The 12,796-nt window shown below is 43.5% G+C and overlaps 1 protein-coding gene across 2 annotated transcripts in view; it reads left to right on the top strand.

The window, feature by feature from the left end:
• CLPTM1L (CLPTM1 like) overlaps positions 1 to 12,796 on the top strand; it is a 48,583-nt gene that overhangs the window by 2,376 nt on the left and 33,411 nt on the right. For both annotated transcript variants that reach the window (XR_014474932.1, XM_083188138.1), the window contains exons 2-5: positions 159 to 386; positions 5,378 to 5,478; positions 7,186 to 7,375; positions 10,477 to 10,622. Coding sequence is in view for 1 of the 2 variants with exons in the window: in XM_083188138.1 (XP_083044264.1) it covers positions 159 to 386; positions 5,378 to 5,478; positions 7,186 to 7,375; positions 10,477 to 10,622 (665 nt within the window). In the remaining variant the exon portion in view is untranslated. The remainder of the gene's footprint in view (positions 1 to 158; positions 387 to 5,377; positions 5,479 to 7,185; positions 7,376 to 10,476; positions 10,623 to 12,796) is intronic.

Genomic DNA, 12,796 nt, shown 5'->3' with positions numbered 1-12,796 from the left:
AGTGAATAAATAATTGTAATGTTATTATTGGTTTCAAATGAAAATGTTAGAGCTAGGTATAATCCCCAAAAAGGAGTATATTTGCTTTTGATCTGTGACTGGTAGCAGAACATTGACACAAATTTGGTTATACATTTGTTTAATTTGTTCTCTTACAGATCTTTACATCCGCTAACAATTTTGGATACCAAATTGTTTTCCTGCAATTTCTTTCTCTGCCTATGATGTTGAACCGAAGCTCATTCACCACCCTTGTGGTTGGAGTGTTTATTGTATATGTGGTTCATACCTGCTGGGTGATGTATGGCATTGTCTACACTAAGCCATGTGAAAGCCACAGTGACAACTGCATTAAGCCGTACCTATCCCGGAGGCCAAAGCTGCAAGTATGTGTTTATAGAGTTTGAGTGCATACGTTTATGAATTATATTATTTATTTACAGTTGCTTATATAGTGCAGCATATTCCGTTATGCCGAAAGGTGCCTATACACGTACCGATTCTGCTGATGCGATGTGTGCTTTGAGATGCGCGCTCCCGCGCCGTCTCATCACACAGTACAAAAAGTATGTGCTGCACATACTTTTTGTACTGTCTTTTTATCGCATGCATAATGCATGCGGTGTGATGCTACATTAGCGCAAAACGCAAGGCAGAATCGGTGCGTGTATGGGCACCTTTACAAATGGAAACAGTGATAAAACAAACTGGGTAATAACACACCAACAGAGGTAGGAGAGCCCTGCTCACAAGCTTACAAACTCGATTGTAAGCTCCTCAGAGCAGGGACCTCTTCCCTCCTGTTGTCAAAGCCCTCTTCTCTTCACATTTCACTGACAGCTCTCCCATACTCAAATACTCAGCAACCATCTTCGTCCACTTACTCCTCTCCAACTTTGGCCACCAGCCTTCTAGTACAGTGGTTATCAACCTCAGGACCCCCAACAGTTCATTATTCACTGCCACATTTTAAAAGATCCACAGGTGGGGCTAATTACCGGTACTTTGCTTGTGGTTATGTGTGGAGACCTGGAAAACATGAACTGTTGGGTGGTCCTGAGGACCAAGGTTCAGAACCACTGCTCTAGTAGTACATTGATCAAGTCCTCACTACTTACATTTAAGCTGTAATGTGTATTGAACTGTGGTGCTCTTTTTACCTGTAATCCATTTTTGTTATTTATGTACTGTAATGTTAAGTTTTGTCTCCCTGTAATGTTCTTTGTACGGCACTGCAATACACTTGTGGCGCTTTATAAATATAATAACTATAGGGATAACCGGAGGGATACTTAAGGATAGGAGTCTATAGCATGGCAGTCCCACTAGATTGCAATACAGTCCTGATGGGATGCAATTAGATATGAAGGAGGTTAGGTGGGGTTCTAGAATATGATAAGCTTGCATGAAGAGGTGAGTTTTCAGGGAACGCGTGGAGAGTCTTATTGTGTGTGTGGTAGGGCATTCCATAGGGTGGCTGTTGCTCAGAGAAAATCCTGAAATTGTGAATGGGATCTAGTAATGAGTGTGGATGAGTGATGCAGATCTTGTGCAGAGCGGAGAGGTCGGGTGAGGATATATTTTGAGATAAGTGCAGAGATGTAAATTGGTGTAGTCAGATTATTGGCTTTGTATGTAAGTAGAAGACTTTTATATTGAATACAGTAGAATACAGGCAACCAATGGAGGGACTGACAGAGCGGATCAACAGACATTGAACTTCTAGCCAGGAAGATCAACTTTGCAGCTGCAATCAAAATGTATTGTAGTGGTGAAAGTCTTTTCTTAGGAAGACTGGTAAGGAGGCTATTGCAATAATTAATGCGTGATATACTGTAATGAGTGCATGTATTGTGTAAAATACGGTTGAATTTTGGATATGTTCTTTTAGATGCATGTAACATGATTTAGAGACAGATTTGAGGGGGAAATTTACTAAAGGAAATTTGTAAAAAATAGGTGTATTTTTATCCAGAAATACACTTATTTTTGACATTTACTATCCCGAAAATACGGCAATTTGTAGTTGTATTGATGTGCTATTAATACGAATAGCCCTATTTTTGGGATAGTAAATGTCAAAAATAAGTGTATTTCTGGATACAAATACACCTATTTTTTTTAAATTTCCTTTAGTAAATTTCCCCCTGAATGTGAGGAATAATGGACAGTTCAGAGTCAAGGATGACACAGTCAGCGAGCTTGTAGCCTAGGATAGACTGTATAGTTGTCAAGCCAGTTGGTTGGCAGTTTATTTCTCTCCACTTTACCGCTCTCCACATCTGCCCAATAGTGTTCTTCTCATTTTATCTATATAATAAGTTGAAGAGTCTGTGTGCGTGTGTGTGTGTGTGCGTGTCCGTTGCATTGCGGGCACACCGTGGCACTCAGAGCTGCCAAATTTGGCAACAAGGTACCTCTAGACCTGGTGGTGTGCACCTCGAAGCCGTTTTTGGGAAATTTCACTTAGAAATTTAAAAAACACCAAGTTTAAATTTGCCTTCATTGATGATCTCGGGAAAAAGATTGACGATTGGGGAAACCGTTGTCGAAGGAACAACTCCACACCTGATATCATTGCTGACATTGAGCATGAATGACACAGTCTAACATTATGGTGAAGGGTTTAAACAATTAGGAATAACTGAGGATATACATAGACCACACATCACACACACACGTACATATTGTACACGCACACACACACACAGTACACCACATATGCACACAACACACATTATATATAGGTAGCGCACCTCACACACTTACACATTGGACAGATACACACAACAAAACACACACATAACACACCACATGCAGTACAACACAAAACCATATACACTACAACACACACCCAAAAACAGTACAACAAAAACACAGAACACACACACTTAAACATTGTGCAGATACAGAAACACACAGAACACACACACTTAAGCATTGTCAGGATACGCACAGCACACTACACGCACATATATATATGTAGCGCACCTCACATTCAGCAGATACACATAACACAACACACACATAACACACCACTCATGGTACAACACACACCCACATTCACTACAACACGCACCCAAAAACAGTACAATACAAAGAACACACACAAACATTGCACAGATACACACAGCACACTACACACACACATTTATACGTAGCACACCTTACGCACTTACACGTTGGGCAGATACACACAACACACACACACATAACATACCTCTAACAGCACAACACACACCCACATTCACCACACACACACACACACCCAAAAAACAGTACAACACACAAAACACATACTTAAACACTGCACAGATACACAAATGCACAACACACATATACTGTATATACATAGCACGCCTCACACACTTACGCATTGGACAGATACATACAACACAACACACACAACCACATACACTACAACACACACACAAAAACAGTAACACACACAAACACATAAAAAAATAATTTGCTATTTATTTAACAGTCTGTACCAGCTAATAAAAGCTGTACCTAATGTACCAGCTTTTCTTTTTTTCCCCATATCCATCTCTGCGCACCCCGGCCAGTTGCACTGAGAAATCTTTGTCCTGGCCAATGCACCCGTTGATCAATACAAAGTGGGTACACTGCACTCACCCTGTTAGTCAGTTGGATGTTAGGCACTGCTCTGCCTTAAGGGTTTCCCAGACTCTTTTGGTTCATAGATAATGTTTGGTCGATGGGCATGAGCGCTGCATGTATTTGTTTGAAGTTATGAGTGTAAGAAGTTGAAGAATAAGACTTAGAAGAAGATTTGTCACGTTATAGTGTACAATTCACTCAACAAATCGTGAAATAAATATGTGTACATAGAAGTACAATCAAGAAATGAAAGTAGAATTAAAAAATAAATTCTGATTCCAACTGATAATTGTTTGGATGGGGTGGGTTGCGAAACAAATCTATAGGTGGAGGGCGTATTGATATTGTGGGCATAATTTGTGTTTTATACACCCACAGGGGGTCCCCAGTTGATGATAAATTTTCACTTCAGTGTCACCATAGGGGTATTTCCAATTGGGGTTCAGGTGGTCTTTTAGGGGTCCCTTTACAATCCCGTTGGTCTCTTCTCCTGGAGCCTACGGTCTCCCTCAGTGATTGACTATCATTAAGGGCGACTGTAAGCTTAAGGAGAAAAGACCTACAGGATTGTAAAGGGTCCCTAAAAGACCACCTGGACCCCAATTGGGAATCCCCCTATGGTGACTCTGTGACCGTGACACTGTAGTGAAAATCCCATCAATTGAGGGCCCCCTGTAGGTGTAACAAACACCAATTATGCCCACAATATCCATACCCCCCCACCTATAGATTTGTTTAGAAACCCACCCCCATCCAAACAATTATCAGTTTGAATCAGAACTTATTTAATAATCCTACTGTCATTTTTTAATTGTACTTCTATGTACACGTATATATTTTTTCACAATTTATCGAGTAAATTGTACACATTAACATGGCAAATCTTTATCTCAGTCTTATTCTTCAACTTATTACACTCCAAACCTTATCAAAGCACCCATTTATGATTGCGATGGCTGGATCGGTGTATTGGCCCGGTGGGTGTAGGGAAGAATTTGGCCCATTGCACCCGTTCCCAGTGGTGCATTGCAGTGGTGCGGTTAGCGTGCGTCACGATGTCGTGTTGCCAGGCCTGCAGACCTGCTCCCACACTCAGTGGCTATCCCACTGTTTGGTAGAGATGCCCGGTGCATGTGCTTTACAGATCTCCAGACCTCAGAGACTGTTGCAGGCAGGATCGGTGAGGGGAGCGGCACTGGCAGGGAGCGGTGAATTTTTTATTAATTATGGCACGGTAAGTAATGCCCACCCCGGTCTCCACGCACTCAGCGCCTGTAATTACACACCCTAGAAACTGTACCATTGAAAGTATAGAAATGGAGGTGTGGCCACATCCCTTTCTGATTTTGTACCAATTTCTGACCCTCAGATGTTGGAAGGTATGTCATAGGTGCTAAATCTCAGGAGTGGATGTGGAATTCATCAACACATACAAGTTATCAACTCAGGAGCGTTGTGTTTCAAACAACAACACCACACCTGATTTCATTGCCATCATTGAGTATCAATGCAAACACATTCTAACATTATGGTGGAATCTATAACAAATTACAATCTTAGGTCTTTGGCACAGCATACTGTAAAATGACATTTTTCAGCAATTTTGGAAATAAAAAACCCCCAAGGTTTTCCCGGGCAACGCCGGGCGGGTCAGCTAGTATAAGTAATAATATATTTTTTATAATGCTAATATGCTCAAGATTTCCTGTTTGATTTATTGTAAATTAAGTTTCTTGTTGTCTTATGATTTCAGTTAAGTGTATACACCACAACAAGGACTAGTATTAGTGCTGAGAACAATGTTGATTTGGTTCTGAATGTTGACAACTTTGATGTGGATTCAAGATTTGAACGGTAAGGAATAATAGAGGTTAATAATTTCTTTAGTTTTATGGCATTTTTGTATAATTACATTTTAGAGACTATTTTGTTTTAGTTAATAGTATTCTGCAAAAATCTACAGTTTTTAATAAATTTGATATTTTGCTATTGTGTTTGCTGCTTAGGGGGTATTCAACGTGTGATGATATTTCCAACAGTTGCAAATATCGACACAATTCCAACAGTTGGAGATTGAATAGCTTTTGGTGAAAAGTTAAAAATGTGCCTATCCACTTGTATTTTGTTGTAAACTGCTGCAGATTCGTGAATTTAGGGTCCATTTTTGACAATGCAGATTCAACATTTTACAGTTGAATCTGCATATGTCAAAAAGGCATCCAAAAACGTCCGTGATTGTGACCGAAGAACATGCAAAGCAGGATAACTGTTGTGTGAGCTGTCCTCTGTCCTTTTTGTATTACTTGGTGCTAACCACACTTGTTCGTTTATTTGGTACTTGTGTAATATCTGGGCTCCCGATTTTTTTTTTTTTTATCGGGTCGGAAAAATTGGGTCCATCGCATGCGATGGACCCGATTTTTACATTGGATCCAATGTGAAATGGTCCCTGAGACTCGATTTTACATCGGGTCCAATGTTAAATGCCCCCCAGACCCCATTTTTTATTGTATACCCACCTTGTTCATACCCCCACTATCCAAGTGGGCATGTAGTTGATTTTTTATAGTGTTGCAAGCGCAGCGAGCCCCGCGGAATACATGTTAAGTAATCCGCATCCCCTTGCGGGGCTCGCTGCGCTCGCCACACTATATAAAATCAACTCCATGCCCACTTGGATAGTGGGGGTATGAACAGGGTGGGTATACAATAAAAAATTGGGTCTGGGGGGCATTTAACATTGGATCCAATGTAAAAATCAGGTCCATCACGTCGCTTGTGATTTGGTCGCATGCAATGCGATCGACCTGATTTTTCCGATAAAATCGGGTCCATCGCGTCTGATTGTATGCCTTAAGTTAAGGCATACAATCAAAAAATCGGGCGCCCAGTTATTACACAAGTACCGTTTATTTATTTGCACTAGTCTTATTCATTCTGTTATAATGAATATAACTTTTTATAAATAAGAGTATGTTTGAGGCATTCTGCTATATGTGTCGAGAATAAAAGTGAATGGTATCACCTGACATGGAATGACCCATTGCCCAGTGCCAAGAGAAATGTTATTTCAGTTGTTAAAGCCCCCCCCCCCATACACTTGTCCTAAGGGCAAGTCGGACAAAATTGCCCTTGAGCTCCCCTGGCAGCACCCCAGCTGCCCGGACCCCGCCACGCCTATGGATTGGACTCAGTAGATCGTGAGTGCTAAAAAGCACCTGCGATGTGCGGCTGATGGGCCAATACAACAACAGATTGAACCTGCAGGAGACAGTGCATCCGGTCGGAGGGAATGTCACAAACATCCGATTTGGGCCAATTTCTCAGCCCGATCCGTCGGGATCAGGTGAAATCGGCCCAAATCTTACTATTGTGTGGGGGCATCTATGCTATCTCTATATAATACCTGCCTTGTATTTTATACAAAGACCGCCCCGAGTAGATGCTCATGTAAAAATATAGTAAATACCTAACAGAAGGTCTTTTGCAGTATTTCTGTCTTCTATGCAATATAAGAGTTTGATTTATTTTATATATAAATATATTCATTTTTCTTTTTAGAACTGTGAATGTAACTGTACCTAAGAAAACCAGAAATAATGGGACATTGTATGCGTATATCTTTTTGCATCACTCCGGAGTCTTACCTTGGCATGATGGCAAGCAGGTGCATATTGTGAGTCCACTGACTACTTATATGGTCCCTAAGCCAGAAGAGATAAATCTCATAACAGGGGAAACTGGCACCCAGGTAAGACATTGCTTACCTAATGCTGCTGCTGCACTTGCTTTAAATTAAACCTACAGTAATTGGATTAAATGCTCTTGTAGTTGTATATTCAAAGGTACAAAATATTTCTGTTTTGGATTACCGCTATTTTTATTCTTTGCTTTTGTTTTTACTGCTATTTAGTTGCTGCAATAAACCACGGTACTTGTGTATTTTGGCGGCGCCCGTCGTGGACATCGTGTGCCTTAACTTTAAGGCACAGGACGCGACGCGATGGACCCGATTTCTCCATAGGCTTCAATGTTAAAATATTTTTAACATTGAACCCGATGGAGAAATCGGGTCCATCGCGTCGCGTCCTGTACCTTAAAGTTAAGGCACACGACGCGACCGACGCGACCGACACGATTTCTCCATAGGCTTCAATGTTAAAATATTTTTAACATTGAAATACTGTCGGTCGCGTCGGACTTGTGCCATTATAATGGCACAAGATCAAATGTAGTTGTTAAAATCCATCTAACATAGAAAACAATGGGAAATGGGCCAATATGGCCCATTTCTCATTGTATATGGCCCCGTCATGTCCAAATATAAATGCCCCCCATTGTCAGCGGCACCCCAGTATTGACGCCAACCCGAAGCGTGGCGGTACGCGTCCTACGACCTTTTCATACCCCTACTATCCACGTCGGCGTGGAGTTGAGAATAGAATAGTGTGGCGAGCGCAGCGAGCCACCGAGCCCGAAGCGTGGCGAGCGCACGCGGATACCTTCACAGGTATCCGCGTCCCCACGCGGGCTTCACAGGTGTCCGTGGCCACGCGGACACCTGTGAAGTCCGCGAAGGGACGCGTTTACCTGTGAAGGTATCCGCGTCCCCTCGCGGGGCTCGCCACGCTTCGGGCTCGGTGGCTCGCTGCGCTCGCCACACTATTCTATTCTCAACTCCACGCCGACGTGGATAGTAGGGGTATGAAAAGGTCGGAGGACGCGCACCGCCGCCCCTCGCGGGCTCGCTGCGCTCGCCACGCTTCGGGTTGACGTCAATACTGGGGTGCCGCTCACAATGGGGGGGCAGTTATATTTGGACATGACGGGGACATATACAATGAAAAATGGGCCATATTGGCCCATTTCCCATTTTATTCCATGTAAAATGGACTTTATCAAGTCCATCTTATCTTGTGCCATTATAATGGCACAAGACCGACGCGACCGACACGATTTCAATGTTAAAATATTTTAACATTGAAGCCTATGGAGAAATCGGGTCCATCGCGTCGGTCGCGTCGTGTGCCATGTTAATGCACACGACGCGACGCGATGGACCCGATGGACCCGATTTTTCACACACGATGGACGCGATCCTCATCGTGGGCGCCGCCAAAATACACAAGTACCTAAACCACTTATATGGCCTAATGCAGCGTTGATTGTAGATTTGCTAAAACTGCATTTCGTCAATTTTTGCAAATCTGCGCATGCCACTGTTCTTAAGCGCTGAAACTGCAGTAACATTATAGAAAATGCGACCACAGTCTGAGTGACAATGGCGGGTGGCGAAGCAGTGTTGGGTGGTTCATGGCTGATGCGTGACATCCTAAGCAGCCACTGGGAGACCCCAAAAAGGGGACCAGGCACCTCCCTTTTCAGATAGGCTGTGCAGACGGGTTCAGAATCCCGACCGCCGAAATCCCGACAAGGGGGGGGACGGGCATCGCCCCCCCTTGCGGGCTCGCTGCGCTCGCCAAGCAGCGGGCCCGGTGCCTCGCTACGCTCGGCACACTAATTTATTCTCCCTCCAGGGGTGTCGTGGACACCCCTGGAGGGAGAATAAAGTGTTGGGATTCCGGCGTCGGGATTCTGAACGCTGGGATCCCGACCGCCGGGATCTTAACTGCATCCCGTGCAGACGGGGCAGCCATAGCTAGACAAGTGCTTTCTGTGAACTGCTCACATTTCCTTATTCTAATTGATTTGGTCCTCTGTGTGAACCTATGGTGTGCATTCTGTTTGCCGGGTGCATGCATCCTACGGGGGGCATCGGGCAGCTCCATTAGCATATGGGGAAGCCCAGCTTTTCATAGGCGTTCCATGAGAAAGCTGGGCTTTTTCATGCTAATAAGGTGGTGGTGCGGGGGGCCGGCAGCTGACCTCACCGGATGTCAGCTGCCCACCCTGTCCTCGCGCAGGGCGCCGCAGGTTAGAGACACCATATAGGTGTCTCTGAACTGTGAGCGCTGGAGAAATCATTCGACCATCGAATGATTTTTTTTTGGTACTTGTTTCCTAGCACGGCCACAATCGCGGGCAAGGTGTACCTTAAAGTTAAGGTACACGATGCCCGCGATGGACCCGATTTCCTTTGAAATCAGGTGCATTTTGCCGGCAAAGGCAAAATCGGGGGCATCGCGTCGATTTTTCCATAGGCTTAACATTGAAATCGGAAGTCCATCTTACATAGGGAACAATGTGAAATGGGCCAATATGACCCATTTCACATTGTATAAGGCCCTGTCATGGGTTACGCAACCCCATTGTGAGCGTCACCCCACGATTGATGCCAACCCGAAGCGTGGGGAGCGGCGGCGGTGCGCTTCCTCCGACCTTTTCATACCCCTACTATCCACGTCGGCGTGGAGTTGAGAATATAAAGTGTGGCGAGCGCAGCGAGCCACCGAGCCCGAAGCGTGGAGAGCGCACGCGTATACCTGTGAAGTTATACGCATCCCCTCGAGGGGCTCGCTGCGCTCGCCACGCTTCGGGCTCGGTGGCTCGCTGCGCTCGCCACACTTTATATTCTCAACTCCACGCCGAAGTGGATAGTAGGGGTATGAAAAGGTCGAAGGACGCGCACCGCCGCCCTGAGGGGAGGCGGTGCGCGTCCTTCGACCTTTTCACTTCTAGGATGCATGAGGAGGCTGCTGATTAATTTGATATGACACAATTCTGGCAAAAAAAAGTTTGCCCAAAGTTAGCAGATTCTCTCATGACCTACTGTACTAAGAATTGCCAATTACCATGACTGTAGTAAAGATGTATGAGGACACATCTGTATTTTGGTTCAGGGTTTTCATTTTAATGCAGTATGTTATACTGTCTATTTGTATTTCTTTAAAGCAAATTGATACTGACAAAAAAGAATCAAATGCTTTGGATGAACCAGTCTCACATTGGAGGTCACGGCTGACGCTGAATGTTATGGTGGAAGATTTTATATTTGATGGTTCCTCACTACCTGCGGATGTTCATAGATACATGAAAATGTAGGTGTCTAAACATTTTATGTTGAACTAGGACTACAGTTGAGTGGTGCAAGTTTATATTCTGAAATGTATTAATGAATGCCTATTTTACTCTCCAGCTGTTATGAATCTACAAGTTCCAGCATGCTTTACCATCTTAGGTGGGGGGGATATCCTGAGACTTGTAGTTCCACAATAGCTTTAGAGCCATAGGTTGGCCAGGTTTGGTTTAGAATATTCTGCAATGCCAGGCCCCCTGATGAGTAATGGTGCCAGGATTGGTCAACCTGAGTAGCACACATTGGGGCAGATGTATTAAGCCTTACCAAGAGATAAATGCAAGGGTGATAAAGAGAGATAAACGTCCAGCCAATCAGCTCAATACTGATTTTTTTCAAACACAGCCTGTAACATGGCAGGTATGATGTGATTGGCTGGAAGTTTATCTCTAACACCCTTGCATTTATCTCTTGTTAAGGCTTAATACATCTGCCCCATTGTGCTGAGTACTCTTGCCCCCTCCCACTTAAAACATTCTTTTGTGTGTAATTTGTTGAGGATTTTAGCATGTGTTGGTGACTTGTTTCTTCAACCATCCCCCATGGAGCTTGGTGATGTCACTAAGGGTGGTATTCAATCCCTGGTCGCGACTGTCCATCCAGCCCGACAGCCGTGACCCTGGCCTTTTTCTTTTTGATTGAATTGCGCCTGGCAATCTGCAGTCAATGTTCCGCTTGGCGATCAGCGAAAAGGGGGCGCCTGGCCCATTCTGTCGATCTGCCTCTTCAATGCTGTCAGGAAAGACGGCATTGAATAGGCGGTCGCCACTATTTCCCCCGTCGCAAATAGCGGCTGGGATTGAATACCCCCCTAAGACTTATCGGGACATGCAGAAAATGGGGGTGGTCATTTTAAAAATAAAAAAAAGAAACCACTTACTGTATGTGTAGGGGTTCCTTAACTGGGGCTTATTGTCACATCTGTTAAGATGCCCATACACTGTACAGTTATTCTATACAATTGGTTTTGCAATGCAATGAGATCTAGAACAAAAAGCATGTGCAGCACATACTTTTTGAGCTGTGGGAAGAGATGTGTGATGGGAGCGTGCATCTCATAGCACCCAACAATTGCACCGTGTATGGGCACCTTTTAGTTTTGTCTGGTTTAGCTGCTATGCACTGCTAAAACCCAATCATAATGAGCACAGGTGCCTGCTCAATAGTAGCAAATAAATATCCTTCCCGCTGTCTCCTGTCACTTTAGATGGGCGATCAGATTGATAAACAATTTAATTTCCCCCATAGAGTTTACAGGTATCTTAAGATTTTAACCCTACATAAGACTTAAGCATAGTTTCAGCACTAACATTTGGAGAATAAAAAGTTTGTATAATATCATTGTCCTTTTGTTTGTTTGTTTGTTGCTTAATTTCCCAATGTAGGTTATGGTTGATCTGCTACAATAAAATGTATTGCAGTGGAGCTATACAGATCTGTATCCAAATAGCTAGATTCACACAAAGTTAAAATATAGATATCTCTAACATTGCAAAATTGCTGGCTTTAAACTTTTTGGAGAGATTTGTCCAGCCCTGCTCAAGAGACCAGGACTGCCAGATATTTAATGCTGCTCTGTTACTCAGAATAACAACTTGCCTTATGTTGGGTACACACTGGCTGATCTATATTGGATATTCAATTGATCAGCTAATACATCGCTGGTCCCTTGGCCAGTGTATACTAGCAGTATGTTTGTGAACATCGTTATTTACAGGCATATTGTGTCAACTGTGCAACATGGCTGATTTATCTAAAGATATATGAAGGCATTTTTTGTGTGTGTGTGTGTGTGTGTGTGTGTGTGTAAATGATACGCCAACCGCCCATACACCCACTGCACATGCCGGTGGTGATTGATAGTGCAAATGGACAGGCAAATTTCAATGTGTTCACCAAAGTGTGGCCTCCGTTATTAATGATCATGCAGTGTGTATGCAGAATACATTGCTAAATCCATCTAGAGATACATCTGCAGATCAGCTAATCTGCAGCCTTATGAGGAGTTCACACCTAAACATTTCTGTCCAATCTGTCTGCTGGGTAAAAAAATGTGGTAATGTATGGGAGCATATGTCAATCAACCATGTGTTCCCAAATGCTGGGAAACTTTTAAAAATATAGATTTAAAGCACT

The sequence above is a fragment of the Crinia signifera genome, chromosome 5 (genome assembly GCF_055691185.1).
Source record: "Crinia signifera chromosome 5, ASM5569118v1, whole genome shotgun sequence".
NCBI lineage: Eukaryota > Metazoa > Chordata > Amphibia > Anura > Myobatrachidae > Crinia > Crinia signifera.
This window is presented reverse-complemented; position numbering and strand designations above follow the sequence as displayed.